The sequence below is a fragment of the Colias croceus genome, chromosome 8 (genome assembly GCF_905220415.1).
Source record: "Colias croceus chromosome 8, ilColCroc2.1".
NCBI classification, from domain to species: Eukaryota; Metazoa; Arthropoda; class Insecta; order Lepidoptera; family Pieridae; genus Colias; species Colias croceus.
The window spans coordinates 6,291,085-6,316,139 of record NC_059544.1 but is presented as its reverse complement, the minus strand read 5'-3'; the positions used below and the strand labels follow the sequence as shown (position 1 = coordinate 6,316,139).

General features: G+C 33.5%; 2 protein-coding genes and 4 non-coding genes across 6 annotated transcripts; all 6 read right to left on the bottom strand.

Moving 5' to 3' along the window:
* Positions 1-502: 502 nt before the first annotated feature.
* Positions 503-11,994, bottom strand: LOC123694040 (synaptic vesicle 2-related protein). Its single transcript, XM_045639334.1, has 14 exons — positions 11,666-11,994; positions 11,205-11,364; positions 10,934-11,030; positions 10,704-10,828; positions 10,530-10,593; positions 9,809-9,934; positions 8,467-8,538; positions 8,132-8,271; positions 7,660-7,820; positions 7,317-7,425; positions 7,025-7,109; positions 6,165-6,254; positions 3,461-4,927; positions 503-558 (listed from the first exon to the last, which is right to left on the bottom strand). The coding sequence occupies exons 1-13, from the start codon at positions 11,784-11,786 to the stop codon at positions 4,790-4,792; spliced, it is 1,488 nt and encodes a 495-aa protein (XP_045495290.1). The 5' UTR covers positions 11,787-11,994; the 3' UTR covers positions 503-558; positions 3,461-4,789.
* Positions 11,995-14,860: 2,866 nt separating this feature from the next.
* Positions 14,861-14,936, bottom strand: Trnas-gga. The gene has a single exon. It is a non-coding gene; the product is annotated as a tRNA-Ser (tRNA).
* Positions 14,937-15,170: 234 nt separating this feature from the next.
* Trnas-gga lies at positions 15,171-15,246 on the bottom strand. Its single transcript has one exon. It is a non-coding gene; the product is annotated as a tRNA-Ser (tRNA).
* A 234-nt stretch (positions 15,247-15,480) lies between these two features.
* Positions 15,481-15,556, bottom strand: Trnas-gga. The gene has a single exon. It is a non-coding gene; the product is annotated as a tRNA-Ser (tRNA).
* A 234-nt stretch (positions 15,557-15,790) lies between these two features.
* On the bottom strand, positions 15,791-15,866 carry Trnas-gga. The gene has a single exon. It is a non-coding gene; the product is annotated as a tRNA-Ser (tRNA).
* Positions 15,867-17,996: 2,130 nt separating this feature from the next.
* On the bottom strand, positions 17,997-21,053 carry LOC123694085. Its single transcript, XM_045639389.1, has 3 exons — positions 21,003-21,053; positions 19,990-20,776; positions 17,997-19,698 (listed from the first exon to the last, which is right to left on the bottom strand). The coding sequence occupies exons 1-3, from the start codon at positions 21,026-21,028 to the stop codon at positions 19,600-19,602; spliced, it is 912 nt and encodes a 303-aa protein (XP_045495345.1). The 5' UTR covers positions 21,029-21,053; the 3' UTR covers positions 17,997-19,599.
* Positions 21,054-25,055: the final 4,002 nt, after the last annotated feature.

Sequence of the window (25,055 nt, the reverse complement as noted above, 5' to 3'; positions counted from 1 at the left end):
TCTTAATGGGAATAAATGTCTTTAAACCTTAAACCTTAAACCTTTTTTACAATACTTGTATGTAGGTATACCTACTACTTAAATTATTTTTAAAACGATAAATTAAATTAAATAAATTAAAAAACACAAAACATGCAAAAATAAATTAAAATTATTATTATACGAGCATAGAACCTCTACCTTTTTGTTTTAGGAAGAAAAAGAAAATAGTTTGACAGGCTTAGTGCTTGACAAAGTGGAGACGCCACGTATCGATAAAAATACAATAATTATAATATCTATCTTTTTCTTCCCTAATATAAACGTAATTATGCACATAAATTTAAACAAGATTTTTTTAAGGTTTCCATTTTTTTGGATTTTCGTGCTCTTCTAGATTGCGTAAAAAATAGATGCGATCTTTAAACAGACTGGACTCATACTGCCATATCTATAGAAATTAAAAAATAGTCTCTTTTTAACTTGTAGTCAGATACGGTATTTACAAATATATTTATTGAAAGGGCTACAAACTGAAACAATCGATATTTATTTAATGTGAAATGACATCACTTTAAACTTTTAAAGTGAAACTTTTATTACATCGCCTCAAACTTTTTGGTCTGTGTAGCGCATGTCGCGTGTATCGCGGCAACCGAGTAGGTATTACCTACTCGGCACGCGACATGCGCTACACAAAGCAGTGTTCCGAACCGTTCGAACAATTTCATTTTACCGGGGTTTCATAAAACCACACCCTTGGATATGTCGCCATGACCTCACCTTCACCGAGTAGGCCGAGTAGGTAGACCATACCTATTACCGAGTAGACCAAGTAGACTGCACCTTCGAGTAGACCAAACCTATTATCGAGTAGACGAAGTAGACCGCTCCTTCGAGTAAACCAAACCTATTACCGAGTAGACCAATTAGACCGCACCTTCGAGTAGACCATACCTATTACCGAGTAGACCAAGTAGACCGCACCTTCGAGTAGACCAAACCTATTACCGAGTAGACCAAGTAGACCGCACCTTCACCGATTAGTCCAAGTAGACCATACCTATTACCGAGTCGACCAAGTAGACCACACCTTCGAGTAGACTAATCCTATTACCGAGTAGACCAAGTAGACCAATCCTATTATCGAATAGACCAAGTAGACCACATCAATTTCCGAGTAGACCAAGTAGACTGCACCTTCACAGAGAAGACCAAGTAGACCGCACCTTCACCGAGTAGACCAAGTAGACCGTACCTTCACCGAGTAGACCAAGTAGACCACACCAATTTCCGAGTAGACTACATCAATTTCCGAGTAGACCAAGTAGACCGCACCTTCGAGTAGACCAAACCTATTACCGAGTAGACCAAGTAGACCGCACTTTCACCGATTAGTCCAAGTAGACCAATCCTATTATCGAATAGACCAAGTAGACCACATCAATTTCCGAGTAGACCAAGTAGACCGCACCTTCACCGAGTAGACCAAGTATACCACACCAATAGACCACACACAAAGCAGTGTTCCGAACCGTTCGAACAATTTCATTTTACCGGGGTTTCATCCGCTCCTTCGAGTAGACCATACCTATTACCGAGTAGACCATACCTATTACCGAGTAGACCAGGTATACCACACCTTCGAGTAGACTAATCCTATTACCGAGTAGACCAAGTAGACCAATCCTGTTATCGAATAGACCAAGTAGACCACATCAATTTCAGAGTAGACCAAGTAGACCGCACCTTCACCGAGTAGACCAAGTATACCACACCAAATTCCGAGTAGACCAAGTATACAACACCAAATTCCGAGTAGAACAAGTAGACCGCACCTTCACAGAGAAGACCAAGTAGACCGCACTTTCACCGAGTAGACCAAGTAGACCGTGCCTTCACCGAGTAGACCAAGTAGACCACACCAATTTCCGAGTAGACTACATCAATTTCCGAGTAGACCAAGTAGACCGCACATTCGAGTAGACCAAACCTATTACCGAGTAGACCAAGTAGACCGTACATTCGAGGAGACCAAACCTATGACCGAGTAGACCAATTAGACCGCTCCTTTGAGTAGACCATACCTAGATTACCAAGTAGACCAAGTAGACCACACCTTCGAGTAGACCAAACCTATTACCGAGTAGACCAAGTAGACCGCACCGATTAGTCCAAGTAGACCAATCCTATTATCGAATAGACCAAGTAGACCACATCAATTTCCGAGTAGACCAAGTAGACCGCACCTTCACCGAGTAGACCAAGTATACCACACCAAATTCCGAGTAGACCAAGTATACCACACCAAATTCCGAGTAGAACAAGTAGATCGCACTTTCATAGAGAAGACCAAGTAGACCGCACCTTCACCGAGTAGACCAAGTAGACCGTACCTTCACCGAGTAGACCAAGTAGACCACACCAATTTCCGAGTAGACTACATCAATTTCCGAGTAGAACAAGTTGACCGCACTTTCACAGAGAAGACCAAGTAGACCGCACCTTCACCGAATAAACCAAGTAGACCATACCTTCACCGAGTAGACCAAGTAGACCACACCAATTTCCGAGTAGACTACATCAATTTCCGAGTAGACCAAGTAGACCGCACATTCGAGTAGACCAAACCTATTACCGAGTAGACCAAGTAGACCGTACATTCGAGTAGACCATACCTATTGGCTATTACCGAGTAGACCAAGTAGACCGCACCTAGATTACCAAGTAGACCAAGTAGACCGCACCTTCGAGTAGACCAAACCTATTACCGAGTAGAACAAGTAGATCGCACATTCGAGTAGACCAAACCTATTACCGAGTAGACCAATTAGACCGCTCCTTCGAGTAGACCATACCTATTACCAAATAGACCAAGTAGACCGCACCTTCGAGTAGACCAAACCTATTACCGAGTAGACCAAGTAGACAGCACCTTCGAGTAGACCAAACCTATTACCGAGTAGACCAAGTAGACCGCACATTCGAGTAGACCAAACCTTTTACCGAGTAGACCAATTAGACCGCTCCTTCGAGTAGACCATACCTATTACCAAATAGACCAAGTAGACCGCACCTTTGAGTAGACCAAACCTATTACCGAGTAGACCAAGTATACCACACCAAATTCCGAGTAGAACAAGTAGACCGCACCTTCACAGAGAAGACCAAGTAGACCGCACCTTCACCGAGTAGACCAAGTAGACCGTACCTTCACCGAGTAGACCAAGTAGACCACTCACCACACCAATTTCCGAGTAGACTACATCAATTTCCGAGTAGACCAAGTAGACCGCACATTCGAGTAGACCAAACCTATTACCGAGTAGACCAAGTAGACCGCACCTTCGAGTAGACCAAACCTATTACCGAGTAGACCAAGTAGACCGCTCCTTCGAGTAGACCAAAATAATTATCGTACAAATACGATAATTTTGTGCCTAAGTTTCACTTTTACCGTGGTTTCATAAAACCACACAACATTTTTTTCTATACTATGTATATTTGTCATTCAAAGTCTGTGGATGTGTCCCCCGCTACTATCGATCCCCCTCAATACACTCGTAAACACGCTTAATGGGGGGGGAGCCATTTCGAACATTTTATATGAAGTTTCCTTACTGTATGTATCTGTATATTGTGCCTGTATTTTTCTTGTTCTAAAAACAAAAAACCGACAACTCATTCATGTTAGTAACTATAAAAAGTTAAAAGTAAAACATTATTTTATTAAGAAAATAGAGCAGTATTTTCATCAGTAAGGCGGAAATATCTAATTGATACAATATCACTATTCATGTTCATATAAAATATGTATATACGTAATAATGTAGATGAGAGATATTTCTTAGTAATACTGTAGATTTTTACTTAATTGTATAATTATAGCTCAATAATAGTAAAAACAGTCTTACATTGTATTATCTAAGACGGATCCACAACATTCCTGCAGTTATTCAGAAGAGAAATGAAATACTTATTTCTTTCCCATTTACACGGGTCATATTTTGAGCTTCGTTAAGCAGATCTTAAATCTAAGAATTAATAGATAGATATCAAAAGAATATTAACGAGTATGTAATAATATGAACTATACAGTTTTCTCAGTCTTATTACTAGTACATTATTAGATAAAAAATTCAGCATGCACATGCCATGTTAGATAAATTAGTGATAACATTGTAAATATGAGATTCAATTTTCTTAACACATACATTTCGTTTTATCATAAGAATTTTATTTATCTTAATCTAAAAAAAATGGACGGTTTAAAACATAATTTCACTTTGATTATATATTCAATACGATGTATAAAAATTGACAAATAACTACGGCTATATAAAAAAAAAAAATCTCACAAAATGTGATTTTAGGCAAATTATTTCATGGAAGACTGTTCTTTTTAAACTCAGTATAGTTTTGATAAGAATTGAGACTTTGATAGGTCCTACGCAAGTCAATTGGATACAGCGAAACAGAAAAAAAGTCCGTTCCAAATAGATGAGTATCTAGATTCTAGATTATATCTTACAGATCAGTTAATGTGTAAATAAAGCAATTAAATAAATACTTAGTATTTTTATATAAAACTTTTAGTAATCTATACTTACACTTATAAAATTCGGGAGTTCCTTTTTAATAATAAAAAAAATAATAGATAAATGGATTAAGAATAAACTGGTTGCTTCTGTCAAGACTTAAGTCTTGAACGAGCTGGAGGAAGAGTTCCTATTACCTAATATTTTTTTTTTGGTTAACGATTTGACGGTTATATAAAGTATACATTGTATAAACATTCAGTCTTGGAGATTTAGCTTGTAGCTGTAATGGTGTCTCGCATTTCTCTGCCTTTCGTCTCTATGGGCAGCGCGAGACACGCTATAGCAGCCAATAGAGCTGCTAGCGAGTACACCCCAATCGCGATAACTATCGAGTTTTTCAATAGAACCTGGAAAATAATGAAGAAAATATTATAAAACAGTTCGTCAAAGTGGATTAGATTCACAAAGTAACTTAATTTACGTCATTAGTTAGTAAAAACGTCATGTTTTACGTTATTTTTTGTACATAATATAATGAATATGTATTGTATTTATTTATAACTAAAATTGCGATCTATATGAAAGCTTTTATTACTAAATGAAACCTGGCTGGCCAGCTTGTTCTGATTTTTTTTATTAATTTTACTCATACTCATATAATTAGGTACACCTTATTGATGAATAATCTAAAAATAATTTCTCTAAAAAAATTCTAAAAGAGATAATTAATAAACAAATATCTTTTTTTCTGTTCCCTAGAATCTGACTATAGCCGGAAATGCTGATTTCAGAAGTACGTAAAAAATGTGACTTATAAGTTATTAGTAAGTAATTATATTTAAATATATTATTATTTGCCACTTTATAATTTGTTTCCTGGCTGAAAAATATATGTATATAAAAATGCATGGTATTTTTAATTTTGTTTGTGTCTACATTAGTAAGTGTATAATATTTAAGAAGATAATAACAAAATTTTATTAAACAAATGTGTATTTTTTTACAACGAATTATTTGAAATTGCTCTAAATACGGCTTCCAAATGAACTCGCGCCACAGTAGTACAATATAGTACATTATCGTAATACTGTGCTCGCGCTCAGTAACGGCCGACACTACCTATATTACTTGCTCTGTGGCCAGTGGCATGTCGGTGGCCGGTACGCGTTGAACGGGAGTAACGCTCTTAAGAGACCGGTTAGACCGCTACGGTGCTAGACGCTAACACAGCCGTAATAAAGTTGAATATCGCGTGCGCTCTTTGATCGCGTTCGAGCTCGAAACTAAATCTCGTAAGTCTCAATTCTTATTTCGTTTATAACTAAAGTAATAATTGATCTAGAGAAAAAATATCTTGGGATTGGATAGTTAACTATATTTTCTTACTGTTAACATATATTTCAGACATAAAGTCCAAGTAAATATTAAAAAAAAATGTTTTAATGCTTAAAAAAGGCATAATTTTTGAATAAAAAATGAATCGAGCAAATATGTTACAATTACGTAACTGTCTTGTACATGGAAAGTTAAAGACCCAATAAATCATACACTAAAGTTCCATTTTGATTGTATGTGTGTCTGTTTCAGAATATTAATGCAAATTCACATACAATTTAGGGAGCCTCAAATTAATCCAGTATTTACCTGTGCAACATACGGTGTCACCATGGCGCCCAACCGCGCCACACCACTGCAAGCGCCCACCGCTGTGGAACGCAATGCTGTTGGGTACACCTGAAATTTGTTATGATTAGTTATCATATTTATTAAAGTGAAAATAAAAAAACTTATCATCTTTTTGATTTATTGAAATTTGTATAGCTAAATTTCTTCGAATTCAGGGGTGGGAAGAGTAGAAAATAATCTTAATCTTAATATATATAAATCTTCTTAATATAGTTATATAAATCTCGTGTCACAATGTTTGTCCTCAATGGACTCCTTAACCACTTAACCGATTATAATAAAATTCGCTCACCATGTGCAGTTCGATCCAACTTGAGAGATAGGATAGTTTAAATCTCAAATCGGTTTAGAGAAAGCGGGCGTAGCCGCGGGCGGTAAGCTAGTTATGTTATTTATCTTTAAAAACGGCTACTCACTTACCTGCCGCAGGGGCAATACGTATGGCAATGCCACAGGTACGCGAGTAGCCGGCTTTAATGTCCCTACATAAATTGCATTAACAATGGTATGAATGGTCTTAACATATGAAAATTATTCATAATTTTATCAGTGTAGTTGCATTTCAGTCCATATATTAAATTAATTCTATAAAACACTAGCTGCTCCGCGCGGTTTCACCCCCGTGGCTCCTTTACTGTTGGTCGTAGCATGATTATATATAGCCTATAGCCTTCCTCGATAAATGAGCTATCTAACACAGAAAGAATTTTTCAAATCGGACCAGTAGTTCCCGAGATTAGCGCGTTCAAACAAACAAACAAACTCTTCAGCTTTATAATATTAGTATACATATTTGTATAATAAATATTGATAATTACCTCTGGAGTGTAAACGTAGGCCGCTTGGAATAAGCCAGCGATAATACCGCGAGCCAGAAATAGAATACATGTCAAAAATGTGCGGCTGAAAAAATAATAATAAATAAAAAAAAAAATTTTTTCTACGAGAGATAGAATACTTCATAAATTTTACTACTGATTTTATTTATATTTATAATAGTCAATGCAAGTGAAACTGAGTTTAAACCTTAAAAATGTTGTTGTGATATTAAAAAAAAAAATCAATGCTAATGATGATTATTCTAGAAAAAAGTACACTTGAAATACTCACTTGCTGTTATATACCAAAAGACAGACACACATGGCGAAAATAACAAATTGTATCGCCATAGTTCTCTTTCTGCCAAACTTCTCAATGATGAAAATAGTTGCAAATATGCCTGTGAAGAGATGGAAAAGTATTAATAATCCATCCATACAAAGGTTTCAAATATAGTTTTTATAAAATTTCCAAGACTCCTTTTTAAAACAACTATTATTCCTCATCATACTCCTCATTTAACCTCCTCCACAGAGAAATTTAATAAAAATACAGATTCTAGAGTGACATAAGCTACTTTTTACTAACTACTACTTAAATATTAGTTAATAATAGTTAAACAAAATTAACATACCAGGGAATTCAGCGAGGGTAGTCCACAATAAGTCCATATAGTCGGTAGTCTGCAACGGGCGGCAGTCCGCGGCGCACGTTTGCTCGCCACCACTCGGACCAACTTCAAACAGCTCTGTCGTCATTAACACTAGCCCGTAGTAACAGAATGCGCATGACATCCTGGTTAGTTAAAAAAAATGATTAAATAAATATAACATACCAAAAAAATCAATCAATTTAGAAATTTATTAAAAAAAATTGATAGTGTAAACGGAAAATGATAAGATATTGATAATTCTTGTATTGTTTGTTGTAAGTTTTAATGCAATGTCAATTTAAATTCACATTTATTTAATTTCTAATGATCATTGTAAGAAAAAGAAAAAAGCAAATCATATGAAAGCATTCTTATTTACACAGCTATCCCTGCCAGGCAAGCTTTTAAAGAATAGGGCTTCAAAATCTAAATTATTGTATAAAATGATTCTTACCATATAACCCATAGCAGCAAGCTAGTATTTCGCAAGTGTGGTATCAAAAGGTGCTTTAGTCGGCCGCGCTGCCCAATCCCAACTGAGTCGTCACAAACTAAACGTCCTAGTAACATCGGACGTCCATTATCTCGGGCTATCTATGAATATTACGTACATTATACATCATATTATAATACTGTAAATTATGTTATCCAACATGTTTTATTATTGCCATTTAAAATTAATAGTTGCAGTTTAACATTAATACATATTATATTTTTCGTTTGCTTACATGCTTCATTCAGATGCAGTCATTTAGAAACATTATTAATGTTTCCTTATATTATACTTACTTTTTCAAGTGTAGCTAAAGCCTTATCCGGCTGACCGCTGGCGACATGAAAGCGAGCCGATTCTGGAAGCCACTGTAATTAATTAAGATTTAAAAATGTTAATTTATTAATTTAAATTTTTATTGTCAGTATTTATGCTAGCAATTATAGTAGAGCCATTTTAATAGGCAACATTTGACAGTTCAACAAAATTCAACAACGTAACCTAGTAACGACGACATAGAATAACATGATATTTCGTTTTGTTAGAACTGCACATTTGCTTAACTTTTTTCAATTACGACTACATATTTATAACTAGCTTCCGCCCGCGACTCCGTCCGCGCGGATGTCGGTCTTCGCGTGGATGGTTTATTTCTTCATTTTGAGTAACTCTGACAATGATATCTTATAAATATATATTGGACCCAAATACGGCTAGGCCTATAATAATACGCAACGTGTGTTCGCGGTTCTACAGAACAACGTCTATGGATAAAACTGAAAAGATTAATTTTTTTCTACGTATTTTATTTAAAAAGTATCCTATTATACGCCCAGGATAATAAGGTATAATTATACCAAGTTTCATCGAAATCGAACCGTTAGTTTTCACGTGATGCAGACAGACAGACAGACAGACGGACAGACAGACAGACAGACAAAAAATTTTTTAAACACATATTTGGGTTTGGTATCGATCCAGTAACACCCCCTGGTATTTATTTTTTCAATATTTTCAATGTACAGAATTGACCCTTCTACAGATTTATTATATGTATAGATAATAATGACCGATACAAGTAATTTTAAGATTTCATTTTACTGATAAACCATTCTAAACATAAAAAAACAATTTCTGAATTGAACAACTGACGTCGCTACAATTTTGTGTCAATAAACCTTTTTTCTTTTTAAATACCAGAGACGTTACTCTAAAAATCGAAATCTGACATCTAGAATCGAATGCATTGATTACTTGTGAATAAAAATCATCATAAATTAATAAATTCGATTGACAAATGTTTCAAATCCTTATCGATTAATTCACTTTAATCGATGTTTTTAAGCAGGTTACCTCTCTTCGAAGATAAAATTGATAGACGTCAAATGTTGCCTATTAAATTGGCTCGACTATAGATTGTTGATTTTGTTGCAGTTGTTACTTTTATTGTCGTAAAGAATGGTTAAAACAAATTATATTCTTTATCATTAAAAGGTAAGGGTACATCATAGACAATGTACCACACATTGTCTATGATTTTCTATATGTATATTCATGGAAAAAGTACCTCTATTTAACTGATTGTTCAGTGCTGTCTTTGCTCTAATATATTTCGTTAAATATAAAAATTTTACTTACTGGACAAATAATAGCAAATATAAGCAATGGTATTGTGGACAACGCGAGCAGCCAATGTACACCAAGAGTTGGCATTACAACTAATGCAACAGCTACTTCCAAACATGCCCCTAATGCCCAGAAACACTGTGAATATTTCAAATATTATTAAAATATTATATTGTTGTAGGTATAGTTTTTTATTGCATTTAAATATTAAAGAGATTTGTCATAAATATAATTTTGTGTAATGTGGTGGGCTGATTTTTTGTAAATGAAGCCATTTCTCAAGATTACTATAGTCTATAATATTCGATTATTTGAATGATATGAAGTAACTACATTTCATTAATCATGGCATTTTATGAATTTGATTACTAATAATCTAATTAAGACCGCCTCTTTCGGTGGTTGACGCGTGACCGTAGAACCGAGGGGACCTGGGTTTGATTCCCAGTGGAGACGAAGAAAAAAAAATTCTCGGTCTGGCCGGACACAGAAGGCTGATCGCCTACTTGTCCCTAAAGAAAATCGATCAGTGAAACAGATGTATGAATAATGTATCTGTCCCTTACCCCACTTTGGGACACGGGACTTCACTAATCTAATTTAGTATTATTATATTTGAATGCTTTGACTTGATGTTTTGTTATTGGCTAACTACTTATTTATTCAAATGAAACATAAACTTATCTCCTTGTATAAATATTAACTATTTAAACAAATAACAATGTTTACTAACATCAAGGAGAACAACGCATTTCGCGCGTTGTTTTGTCGGCAAAAATTCCGCGTACAATGTTACTCTGAAATAATAAACCAAATTATTCGAATTTGTTATCATTATTAACTAAAAATTAATTAGAATGTTTATATTATTATAGTAAGATTTAAAAAAGGTTTACACAACACTTACGATTGTGGGACACATCCTATTGCAAATCCAACTAGACCTCTTAAGAATAACAGCCATAGAAAGTTTGGAGCTATAGCACTCAACAATCCATAGTAAAATAATAAAACTCCACACATGCTTAAAGCCTGAAAAAATACATTGGAACTATATTTGTATTTGTCCTATTCCTCATTAAGGATGAGATAAAAAAAAAAAAAAAAAAATTAGATTTATCCGTCAATTTTACTTACAATTTTTCTGCCATATCTATCACTGATGTTGCCCCAAAATGTGGAACTAAGCATCATGCCCATAAAAACTACTGTAGTTGTAAGAGCTTGCTGATATCTGTGAAAATTTCAAAATTTAAGATGAAATGATAAATTATTGACAAATTTTGTAACAAAGGAGCACTTATTGCCCCTGTCTTAAAAAATTGCTGTATCAGAGAGTAATTAGTACATAAGCCATAAATATCTTAGAACCTGCCATAAAAAAAGAAAAGGTCAGAAAATGTCTCACTTGCTTATATTCCATTCACAGTGTAATGCTGGTGACAGTATACTTAATATAGTCATTTCCATAGAATCTGCCATCCAACATAAACCAGTGTATAGCGATAACTTAACCTGGAACCAGCCAAATCCCAGTGCATTCACTGCTTGAGTCACTGTAAAAGTATCTGTAAAAGAAATATTGTATGTGCAAGTTTAAAATACCAAGCCTTAACTATATCATACAAATTTAACTTGTAAGAAAAAAACTGTGAGATAATAACTAAAATTGAATGTGAGTTGTTAAAGATCTTTAGTCTAGTTTTCCTCTTTAGTTTGAATATATTTTAATGCTAGTTTCTATGAAAATTGAAGTTTCTCTGTCCTTTTCAGAAGTGGATGTGGATCAGTGCTTATATAAAATTTAAGTAATTAGACAAGTTGGTCCTACAAGGAATATTTTTTTTGAAAATATAAAAAAATACACACCATCAGGGATCACTGATACAGAAGCCATTTCAATTTCTTGAGGTGGTGGCATTGGTGCCACAGGCTGCCGTAATTCGCTAGCATTTTCGTCTAAGTCTTGATAGCCTTTTGATCGACGCATTTCAATTTATTTTCTAATTAGATGTGAGTTGGCGAATAACGGTAGCTTGTAATGTTTACGGTTACCACAAAACAATAGAACAAGGTTCGTTTTTTACAAGATCATCACTCTTTGCAAATGGTAATAATGATTTAGAATACTTAAGTTGCAACATTAGAATGTTTAGGCTTATTGTATAATAATGAATACGGAAGCATTACTTTCTAAATAATCACAATTCATAAAGTTGCGGCAGTTTACTTCATTCACCAAATCTACAGCAATTATGTATCAATGTCAATTGTCAAATTGACATTGGCATAATGAAGAATGACTTTGAGTGACATGGCATAAATATGCGTTCATGTTTTATTATATTAACGTTAATAAAAACATATAATAAAATCATTGAGTTTAAAATAATTATTTTTGACTGCTAGCTAATAAAGTCGCTAATGCGTATGTAGCTAGTATGACAAAATATTTATTTCCCCGCGCAATTCAGATTTTCAGAATTTATCATACTTCACAGTTACTACCTATAATACATATATTTATTTATTTATTTATTTATTTATTTATTCAGGGCCACTTACAAAACATACACCAATAAAATAAAAGATATACAAGTTACAAATATATATAGCTAAGTGTTGTTTTACTTAAAAGTTGCCACGGCTTGTTAACGGACAAAAAAAAAAGAAAAATATACATAGTGTATATTATGGTTTATGATAATATAAAGTATAAAATTATGATGTATTGTGTATGTTTTGTTTTACACTGTGGTTTTACATGTACACCTACAGGAGGGGCAACCATCATAATTCTTATAAAGCTGACAAAATGATGGTAGGTACGAGAACATAAGTATTGGTTATTAGAAAAATTACAAGGCATTCACTATGTCCATGATTGCTTAACTATAACAGCTATTTCCTAAAGTAGATAATATTAAATAAAGTAACCACTTCAAATATATTTTTTTAATACGTACCTAAACATTACTTATATTATTTGCAAAAGAGTTTTCACCTCCGCAATAAAACCTAATTTATATTCAAATAGGTATATATAAGTATAGTTAATCCGTACTATAATATTATAAATGCGAAAGTAACTCTGTCTGTCTGTCTGTTACTCAATCACGCCTTTACTACTGAACCAGTTTGCATGAAATTTGGTATAGAGATATTTTGATACCCGAAAAACTAAGCCGAGAAAGGACATAGGATAGGTTTTATCCCGGAAATCCCACGGGAACGGGAACTATGCGGGTTTTTCTTTGACTGCGCGAGCGATGCCGCGGGTGGAAAGCTAGTAATATATAAACACAACTTTAAAAGGTATTGCAGATGAAGAAATTGAATCTTAATTGCTTCCAAGAAGCCTTTATTACAACTGGGTTAGGAATATTGGCAAATTGTGATCACTACCTTTTAAGAGGAGGCTCCCTAAATTTTATGTGAATTTGCATTAATATTCTGAAACAGTCACACATACAATCAAAATGGAACTTTAGTATATGATTTATTGGGTCTTTTTCTTTCCATATAGCAAGAATACATTATGTTAGGGAGCCTCCTCTGTATACAAAGATTCTAGAACTTAGAAGATACATTATCGTATTTATTTTTCAAAATATTCTTATTAAATCGTTATAAACATTTAAGTATATTTTATTCTTATATACCTACGGTCTATGTTAACGATAGGTGATGTTATCTTATATTCTACCTACATCCAATATACATATACCTATGATTAATTACCAAAATGGTTTTATTGACATGAAGCGATTTCAATGTATGAAGAAAATTTTTTGTACCTGATGGATATTGCCCTGTTTAAATATAATATTCAAATAAACCTAAATGCAATAATTTAATATGCTCATTCTTAGAAGTAGAGAATTTATACGAAATGTCAGATAGGAATGTGGGCGTATTATATGCGTGGGTAGGGGAGAGCGGGGATGAAAGTCACATTTTTAACTTTTTTTATGTAACTTCCAAAATACGTTGTTTAGGAATGATATTTGTATACCAAACGATAGTGTAATTATTCAGTTACAAAATAAATTAACGTATTTTTGTATTATATTATCAGTTGTAGAAATATTTTGTATTTTTACCCTAAAGAAAAATGTGACTTATAACCCCGGGTCAGGGATGGTTGTCACAATGCCTAGGGTAGGTAGTCACATACTAAATAACGGGCAATTTATAAATAGAAAGTCACTTTTTGGTCTTATAATTTTACGGAATAGTTTTTAATTAAGAACCCTTAACGAAATGAAACCGTAGACAGTCTTTATTTCAGTCTGAATATTAAGAATCACAATTTTAGCAAATAATAATAAACGTGAGTCAATATGGAGTCATCAAGGATATATGGACTTCCAGCAGGTTTGTTAGGGTGATTTTCCGGTGTTGATTGAAAATTAACGGCTGAAACAAACAACCTCAAAACGCAAATAAAGTCAGCTCGCATACAGGGAGCTAGTTGACATGTGACAACCAGCCCCCGAAAATTTGTGACAACGAGCCCCATAACACGTTTTAGAAAAAAAACATTGAAAATAAATTCCGGTCAATGAATATCTAAAAAACTGTACTACGATATTATAAAACACATTTCATCATCATCAAATCAACTGAAAGATTATTACTGTGAAACAAGAACGTATAATTACGAGGTTCGACACAGCAGCACAAAAATTTACTTTTGCTGTGCGAAAACAATAAACTCGTGTGACGCCCTCACGGCAGATCGGAGCGGTCTGACGCGAAGTGGAGACAGCGTTGTCACTGTATCGCTCTTGCCACGCTGTTCAACAGACTTATTCGATAGTTCAGTTTTGTGTTAAGACCGCTGTGACAACCAACCCGTGAGACAACCAAACCCGGTCTCCCCTATCTACCTCTACCCACCCGTTCTGTGAAAACGAGCGTATTATTGAACATGAGAATATGCTGAATTTTCTAACCTTACAAAAATTGTTTATAAGTACTGTTTTAATGTTTATATTTTTTGGTTTTTATGGCATTCAAATGCTTTATAAATATAAATTTATAAAGAATAGAAAAAATTCGATCACGAGGCGGGACTTGAACCCGCATCCTTCGCGCCATTCCGGGGCGGATGCCTTACCAACTCAGCCACTCGTGACCCGCCTGAGCAATCGAATTTATTCTATCCTTTCAGTTTTATGTGTCTTAAGGGACACACCGCGCGCCATCTATTGAGATGATTTAACAACCATCTCAACCAATATGAAGCACTTTTCAGTGAATACAATATTGTAACGATGGAACACGACCTTTTCTTGAATTTATATTTTTTGGTTTTTATGGCATTCAAATGCTTTATAAATATAAATTTATAAAGAATAGAAAAAATTCGATCACGAGGCGGGACTTGAACCCGCATCCTTCGCGCCATTCCGGGGCGGATGCCTTACCAACTCAGCCACTCGTGACCCGCCTGAGCAATCGAATTTATTCTATCCTTTCAGTTTTATGTGTCTTAAGGGACACACCGCGCGCCATCTATTGAGATGATTTAACAACCATCTCAACCAATATGAAGCACTTTTCAGTGAATACAATATTGTAACGATGGAACACGACCTTTTCTTGAATTTATATTTTTTGGTTTTTATGGCATTCAAATGCTTTATAAATATAAATTTATAAAGAATAGAAAAAATTCGATCACGAGGCGGGACTTGAACCCGCATCCTTCGCGCCATTCCGGGGCGGATGCCTTACCAACTCAGCCACTCGTGACCCGCCTGAGCAATCGAATTTATTCTATCCTTTCAGTTTTATGTGTCTTAAGGGACACACCGCGCGCCATCTATTGAGATGATTTAACAACCATCTCAACCAATATGAAGCACTTTTCAGTGAATACAATATTGTAACGATGGAACACGACCTTTTCTTGAATTTATATTTTTTGGTTTTTATGGCATTCAAATGCTTTATAAATATAAATTTATAAAGAATAGAAAAAATTCGATCACGAGGCGGGACTTGAACCCGCATCCTTCGCGCCATTCCGGGGCGGATGCCTTACCAACTCAGCCACTCGTGACCCGCCTGAGCAATCGAATTTATTCTATCCTTTCATATTGGTTGAGATGGTTGTTAAATCATCTCAATAGATGGCGCGCGGTGTGTCCCTTAAGACACATAAAACTGAAAGGATAGAATAAATTCGATTGCTCAGGCGGGTCACGAGTGGATGAGTTGGTAAGGCATCCGCCCCGGAATGGCGCGAAGGATGCGGGTTCAAGTCCCGCCTCGTGATCGAATTTTTTCTATTCTTTATAAATTTATGTTTTAATGTTTATAAAATAAATGAAATTGTAATCGGTTTTAATTTTTCTTAACACGCTAGAACAATATCAATATTAGGCGCATATAAATAGATACAAAATATTGTCCCTGAACGAATATAATATTTAAGTGGTCCATATTGTAATATTAAAAGTTTTTCTTTAATCCGTCGTGCTTTTCTTATCATAATTTATTTGAGATTTTGTTCAGTAGGTAAAAGTTAAAACAGCATAGGATTGTATAACAAATGACTCCTTTTGTTTTTAGTTTATAAAGGCAAAAGGAAAAATACAGAATCTTCGAGAAACAACTCGTTATTCATTAGGTTTCGCGTGTTATTGACTTAAGTTAACTTGTAAAAGAAAGAGGGAGCGTGGGCGTCCTGTCTAGCGAAATTGCCTTTTTGCGAAAAGGTTAAGGGTCAGATGTATTCATCTGTTTTCTATGAAACAAGCTCCAAGTAAATGTTTACGTAATAAAGTTAATTCGGCATCTCTTGAGGAATATAACCATTTCTCTCACATTATTTGATATGTATAACTATTATCTGAATAGATACCTATAGGTAGAGGCATACTCAGCACTGATTAATTAATAACTAGCTGTGCCGCGCGGTTTTTTCATTCTTACTAACTTTGGTATTTATATTATTAGAATACCTAATAATTTTAAATGTAATGTAAAATGTAGATTTAATTGAAAAAATTACAGAAGAGTATGTGCAGTACCTATATGTGCGTATATTCTCATAGTAGGTATGTATAATTGTATATATTTTACTACAAATATAATTATTAGTATTTATTTTATTTCATAAGACAAGACGCATTTTCCAATGCGCTAGAAATCGATAGATACTAATTTTTGAATAAAAAGCTTTTGCACCTTAGACCTGTAATTATCGCATTTATTATTCATTCATGTAGACAAATAACATTCAGATACATCAATAAGATTAGTTGTTGAAGTATCTGAGAATTTTTGATTCATGAAAGTTTCTGGCCGTGGCTTTCGTATTCGCTATCTACCGGCTCTTGTCCTTACTCATCCCTTTCTACCCACAGGAAGCTATGCGCTGTTCTACAACCATCGAGATATATGTAACATATATCTCGATGTCTACAACTGATTTTTCTCGGTAAGTGTATTTCAATCAGAAGAAATTTCTCTTATGTATCATTTTGTATGACTTACATACCTGGCAAGTATTAACTTGCTTTATTATTATTTATATTTTATTACTAGCTTCCGCCCGCGACTCCGTCCGCGCGGATGTCGGTCTTCGCGTGGATGGTTTATTTCTCCATTTTGAGTAGGTACCTCTGACAATAAAATCTTATAAATATCTATTGGACCCAATTCCCAAATACGGCTAGGCCTATAATAATAGGTACGCAACGTGTGTTCGCGGTTCTACGGAACAACGTCTATGGATAAAACTGAAAAATTAAGAATAATTTTTTTCTACGTATTTTTCCAGGATAAAAAGTATCCTATTTTACGCCCAGGATAATAAGGTATAATTATACCAAGTTTCATCGAAATCGAACCGCTAGTTTTCACGTGATGCCTTCACATACAGACAGACAGACAGACAGACAGACAGACAAAAATTTTTTTAATCACATATTTGGGTTTGGTATCGATCCAGTAACACCCCCTGCTATTTATATTTTCAATATTTTCAATGTACAGAATTGACCCTTCTACAGATTTATTATATGTATAGATTTTATTTGACTAAAATATTAATTTTAATTAAATAAAATATTAATGAACCAATATTACACCGGAATGCCTCTCATGGCTCTATCGATCAATGAGTATGAGTACCTACCATAGATGAGTACTCACTAGAAATGGGATAGTGAAATAAAAGTGTGGCTTGAAGTTCATTTTTTTATTTCCTTTTTCATAGGATACACTTTAACATAATACGTTTAGTATATATATACTTCGTTTACTTGAGATTTTTCAGTACCTTTAAGTGGATGACATTGGTACTGCCTAAATTATAACATTTAATAGGATTCGTGTACCTTATAAATTGAGCTTGTAACTCGAAAAATTCGATCGATAGACCTTATGCCGTTTTGTCATTCATTTTATTTATCTATCTAAATATGTCAAGGCTCCTGTTTACATAATGGTTACATTTCAGGAATGCGAAAGATGTCATTTACATTTTTACTAACAAATTTTCTTTAATGAACTAGTAACGTTTACATGAACTAGTAATACTTTATAGATGACACTAAATTCATACTAACTATACAATCTAGTTCATGGCTGAGATTATTTCGCCTTAATTTGAAAAAGTAATTTGACTTTAATTAATTCAGATATGTACTTTAGAAAGATAAGTCATTTACGACAAATAGAACATATAAAAGTGTGATACAAAATTACTTATTTACGGTTTATGAGAGAGACAATGTATTTACAAGTTAGGAATACTGGAAATGCATGATTGCAATTTTCTATAACAAATTTAGATTTTGTTCCATATAACATGGGTCTTAGAGACCTGCTGTAATATAAATATTAGACAAGAAGCTGTAAAGCTAAAATATCACCTAATCCTCTTCGCTCCAAGAGAATCGCTCTCATCTTACAGATACAGTAAAGGTTTTTAATATTATAACATTTTAAAGTTTTGCTTTGCAAAAAGATTTCTGGTATTGTCCGCTTAGACCGTAGTACATAAGAAAATAAGTTATTAGCACCTGCATCTGAGTATACATAGATAAAAGTTTAGCAACGACAAAGAAAATATTTATAGATAGATACATGTCGTTTGGAATAGGAAAAAAAAATTAATAGTTTATACTTTAAGCATGATTCTTATGGTTTGTGAATATTAAGGATTATAAGAATAAATCCTTTCCAAAATAGGGTGTCCATCAGTTCAATAGATGGTCGCATTTTCGCGGTGCTGGACGCCATTTTAATTCTAGATGTCTTAAGTTCTTAATAAATAATTCAAGCATAAATGAATTATTTTTTATGCAATAAAAAGATCAAAAAGTATTAATACTTAGTATACAAAAATTAGAATTTAATATAACGTTTTCTATCTAATTCTTAGATAATCAGTACCTAATTTATTTACAATGCACGTCAATGTGCAATTATTAGCTGCCTCGTGAAGGGAATCTTACGAAGATCGAAGTGAAAAACTATACATCTCATATTATACATACAACAACGTCTCCTATACGAGCTTATAGTCACTTTTTGTACATTACATTTTCCCATAAATCTACGATTATAAAATCAATATAACAAAAAATCTAATATTTAAAATCAAAAGTATTTCTAAAAAAATAATTACAATGTTGCATGTACATAGTGATTATACAATCTAATATTTTTTTGGTATTTTCAATGGCCTTTCAGAAGATTATTATCAGGTCGCTGGTGTCGTACGTATCTACTATGCTAAAGTAATTCAGTCTCATATTAGTTGGCGATTTCCATTAAGAAGTTTAGGTTGAGATGCGATGTTTAAGTCCACGGAGTTCGACGACCAGATCTGAATCACTTGCTACGAAGCGTTTATCGATTCTTCTCGGTTTCGTTGATTCCTGAAATCAAAAAATAATATTAATTCTCTATATTGCAATTCATTCATACAGGGCAGCTCAAAGGAGGTTAGTTCACAGGGAGATTTAAGCTCATATCGATGCCCCGTTTCCCACCCAACCCTGATTGACCCGGCCTCAAGCGCGCTGTGTCACCCACCACCCCCGGCCCGGCTAAGTTATTTTTAGACTTCGAGTTTCACAATGTGAATATATATTATACCTATAACTATGTTTTATTCGATAAATATAGCTTTTTTTAAATCAATATAAATATTTTAAAATAATACTCACATGTTTAGCATTGTCCACAAGACGAGCTATGGTCGTGTAAAAGGGTGAGTTTCGATTTTCTTGATCAAATTTTGTGTTGAAGTGTTGGCGTACATGTTGAGGAGGGCGAGTCATCACGATTTCCTTTTGACCCATTTTTTCAATCATCGCGCTATCTGTGCTCGTTACAGGTGCTTCAGTGGTAAGACTTCGTTTATTTCCATTCCAATTAATGAAGCCATCAGAATCATCACCTACATAGTCTTCATCCTCGTCATCTTCAATTCTAGGAACAGATTTTGGAGCATGATAAAGTGGTTTTCCGGCTAAAGCTTTCAGTTCTTGTACGTCCTTGTCGTCATTGTCTTTGTCTTCATAGTCCATATTCGAAAAAGCAGCTCGAGCATTTTCACGCCGCCTTTGAGCGTCTCTTGCCATTTGCGTAAGTATAAGGTTGTCCAAGAACGCGGCGTTGACGTCATCCATGTCGTTGGAGCGCCATCGAGGGTTAGAATCACTTTCGAACCATGTTTCTTGTCCAATGGGTAATGCTGAAAATCTTTCTTCTTCTATTTTCGGTGCATCATTTGGGAAATGGCCATACGGATCGTACATATACGTATAAGGAACTTGACCATAAACTTCCGGGGGATTTATGGCTGGTGTGTCATAGTAATATTGAACTTTAGGAGCATAGTAGTAATCGTCATCATGATAATCTCTAATATCTTGTGAATACACTGGCCATCCTTGCATAGGATAGGTCTTCGCTTCCGCTAACAAATAGCAAAAGAAGACCACCCACATCCTATAATAAAATTGTATTATTAAAAAATATGTCTATTACTATGTGGATGATTTTAGTGCATTAGAAAGATAAAAAAACAATATTATTTAAATAAAATTATTATTAAATATCGAGTATTAGTATTATTTAAATTTAAAAAATGTCGCTTTGCTTTCAAGTTTATATTTATTTACGTTACGTTTTTATTTATTGTCATAGTTAAAAAAAAATATGAATATGGTCTCACCTTAATCCAGTAGGAAGATTGCACATATCGCACTGATCACTTTTGCATACAAAGGTCGGAACACGACTATTCGGGCAGGCTGGGTCGCGGAGCTTTATAAGCTAGGCGCCCACGCTAGCCGCCCACACGTTCTCAATGAACCTCCCTTCGCTCACCCTCAGGGAGGGAACTCATTCCACCGCCCGCCCTTACCCCGGTCTCTCAGCTATCGATCGAGCTTGTAGCTTATTCATTTTATTAAACGCGTTACTATTTGGAGAAAAACATTTAAATACCTAACTTCTTTTAATAAATTCATTTAGCAACAATGCAGTTAGTTGGATACATTAGTTTAAGTACCTATTATATTGATATAATTATTAATGTATCACACTTATTACTACGAGAAGAATGTTTTTTGTAATCGTAACAATCGCTTTCTGTACAAAGCTTAAAAGCTTCAATATAAGTAGGTACTTCTAAAAATATCTTGTTAGTTGTTAGTATACAGAAATGAATAAGACTTATTTTAATTAAGAAATAGGAATTCTTCAGATCAAATTCCAGATATTGCAAGCTAAAAATAACTCGGAATCATTTAAATTCTTGCTACAATGCTTGCTGCAAATGACGAATTGAAAATCTCTTGGAATGGGGCTAGGTCTATAAATAAAACTTTACTAGAACTTTCAGTTTTAGTTTATCTTTATAAAAGGCATTATAATAATATAAAAAGATATTTTTGAAAAATATAATAAGTTATCGGACTTAAAAAAATGTAGGTTACATCAATGTTAAAAAAAACACGTGTAGTAGATACTCATCAGTCATCTTCATATATTATCTCTTTACACGTGATATTTTGTCTTTTTTAATATAACAGTTACTCACATGATGTGTTAAATTATCGTATCATGATCACTATGAAGTGTCCCCATCATATTATATTTGCCATAGAAAACAAAAAAGAAGAATTAACATACCCAATATTTTAGTGCATAATATTTAGCGTTTAATTTAGTTATTCAGTTGGGGATTATTACACGCTTTATATTAGCTTCACCTGTATGTTTGTTTGTAACCGACTTCTTTGGGCGCGATTTTGAGCCACTTTAAACGGCCAGATTTCGTTCAAACTTTGTAGATTTATTGAGGACCGATGACAATACACTAATTTGATAAAATTTTCTATTTATTAGTTCGGTTTTCTATAAAAAGCGTGTTTTTTAGTTTTTTTTAACTATTATTATTTTGATACTTAATCAGTAGAAATAAACAGCGTAATTGTACGAAATGCCTTACTACCGCGTATATGTTGAGTGATAAAAAGCAAATTCTGCTTTAATTCATATTGCTACAACCTTAATCATTAAATCTCAGTTACTTGCTTTGATATAAAACATCGATAAATTAAACCATTTTAAATATAAAGTTTAAGTTTAATTAGATTTTTGTGAGTGCTTTTTGTTGAAATTTTAAAGATATACATAAATCGTTAAGTTCGCATTTTGCGAATAAAATAACCAAGGAGTTTAACCTGAAAATAATGGTACCATGGTAGTTCGTAACAGCTCGCGGATTTCCTTTTTGGCCCGATGGGGTAGGTCGGGAGAGGGTGATATTGGATTTTCGATGCAGTCGAAGTGCATCGTCAGGTTTGTTCACGGAAGTCACAAATACGAGGTCAATAACCGACTGGCGCCTTAAAGTCGTTATGTGCAAATCCTATTATTGACTTCAAATACCACTTAACAAAAAAAAAAAATGGATGAAGAATTTCATTGTCTTTGGTTCAGTTTATGTCTTGGTGCCAACTCCTTGCTGTTTTGTTATAGAGATTTATCTTAATACATATATGTTTTTTAAACAATTGCTTTGCATCAAGACGAGAAGAATATAAATTATTTTATCTATTACAAAATTTAATTATTTAAAAATAAACTAGCGATAACATTAATTATACTATAAGTATAGTTTCAACTAATAACTAAAAATAAAAAGTATTATTGTAATTATAAAAAGCCCACACAGAATGTAGAGCCTTTGTAACACGGGAATTTGTAACGTGGGCGAAGTTCATTTAATAATGAAATATCTAGTAGTAATATAATAAGACTTCAAAGAAAAGCTAATGTTTTATTTTATAATTATTTGTGATAAGAAACAATTTAAGTGATTGTAGTCTGCGTCAGCGAATATTGGGAGATGTCTGAATTGCGTAATAGATGAAGTATTCATTGTACGAGTGTAAAAAGCAGCTCGACTAAGTTTAGGACTCTTTCCATTCATGAATGTGAGGCCTTACGTCAGTGCGGCCCACCGGGGGGCGCGGTCCCCCCCAGGCAAACTGGCGAGGGTAGGGGCGTGACGTCAACGCTTTTGAGCAACAAGTGTTACCAATAGATGTAGTAAGTATTTAATACAAGTCTATTTTTAACCTTCCAAAAGACCGATACAGACTTGTACTATGACGTTGGAAGGTTTTAAGAGCCATTACGAATATAGCTTGTTGTTTCATATTGACAACAAAAGATTATTTATAGGTTATTCATTACCTTTACCTATTGAAAGGTCAAAATGTGGAGATAAGATTGATCAGTTTGCTTTCCTTTCTAATTATTATAGAAACGTAAGGCCGGCCAATATTGGTTCTAAACCTGATACCATGAATGTATTTTGCGCAAAATTTGTGATTTCCTCTTCAAATATTAATTGGTTTTTTTTTACATGAGTATACCAATATTAAGATATAAGTAATATTAAGATGGATAATTTTATATGGATATATAGGAATATAATATCCATCGGAAATTAGCTGAAAGTATCTTAATTTAAAAATAAAGTCACTTTTAATCAGAATTTAGACCCCTCTGTTTGGTTTATCTAAACGTTAAAATGAATCTCTAAGATGATAATTCATATTCTATGGCTGTATTCAGATTTTTAGTTGTTATTATCAAAAATAATATGAAAGTGTTGTAGATAATAGTTAAAAAGTAGCGCGTTAAAAATTATACTAAATTAAGCTCCAATGTTTTGCTATATAATATGAACTTATGAAAAAAATATGTATTTGAAAACTTTGTTCTCTATAATTTTGAAAATAACTTAACTTTGTGATATTACCTTTTTGTACAAAAATTGTATACGAGTATTATACGTAGCGCCATCTATAATGTTTTGAAACTGAGTACTTGGTCGAGAGTATTCGAGCTTTCGTTCAAGCAAACAGCTTTTCTGTAGAGTGTAGATGTAATGGAGCCTCGTGCGTTTTGAAAATGGCCACCAGATGGCGTGAATTTAAAAATGAGAAATTTTAAGCTCTAACTAATAGAATACTAATTTTAAGTCGTAGAAACGATTCCCAAGAGTATTTCTTATATTCAATCAAAGTGTTGTTGTAATCGTGTCAAATCAAATCGTGTAGAATCAAATAAGCTTAAATTAAAATATTAGTCTTATTAATTTGTTCTCGATAACGGCAATACATCGACTATCTAAACTTGATTGTATTTGCATGTGATCGAAAATTTCGAAAGTTTGTTCAACTATTTTAATCTTTTGAGGTGCTTTTACGTCCACATAAATAAGTTTATTAATTCAATTGAAATCTTACGTTTCACGACTAGCTTAATAGTTATTTAATTTAGTTTCTTAAAAAGTATTATATTTTATTAACATGCCAGATAAATTCAAGTAAACATACGTATAATAATACAAAATTTTCGATTCTGAAACGTTTATTAATATATTATGTACTGTCAATATTATGTGTTTAAAATGTACTTTTTTGTAACGAAAAATATAAGACGTTTGTGCAAATTTACTATTATATTTATGTAAATAGTAGAAGGAAAATCAATTGATACAATTTCATCATATTCCAATACTTGATAGTGTAAATTATATAGATTAGTAGTTGATATTTTTTAACTATTTTATTTATTTATCGACTTAATCAGAAGCGAAAAAAATACTACAGAGCTTTATAAATAACAATTATTATGTTCCCTCTTATGTGAGAAAGAAACTTTAAAAAAATAGGGGACATTTTTTGGGTATAACTTATATTTT

What these genes read in the sequence shown, in the direction of transcription:
- LOC123694085 (XM_045639389.1), bottom strand. Translation starts at nt 21,028, where the DNA reads ATGTGCAATCTTCCTACTGGATTAAG. An exon ending in AATCTTCCTACTGGATTAAG is followed by an intron (nt 20,777 to 21,002) that starts GTGAGACCATAT and finishes ATTTTATTATAG; the next exon opens with GATGTGGGTGGTCTTCTTTT. An exon ending in TTGTGGACAATGCTAAACAT is followed by an intron (nt 19,699 to 19,989) that starts GTGAGTATTATT and finishes TTTTGATTTCAG; the next exon opens with GAATCAACGAAACCGAGAAG.
- LOC123694040 (XM_045639334.1), bottom strand. Translation starts at nt 11,786, where the DNA reads ATGCGTCGATCAAAAGGCTATCAAGACTTAGACGAAAATGCTAGCGAA. An exon ending in ATAGATATGGCAGAAAAATT is followed by an intron (nt 10,829 to 10,933) that starts GTAAGTAAAATT and finishes GTATTTTTTCAG; the next exon opens with GCTTTAAGCATGTGTGGAGT. An exon ending in CTTTAGCTACACTTGAAAAA is followed by an intron (nt 8,272 to 8,466) that starts GTAAGTATAATA and finishes TAATATTCATAG; the next exon opens with ATAGCCCGAGATAATGGACG.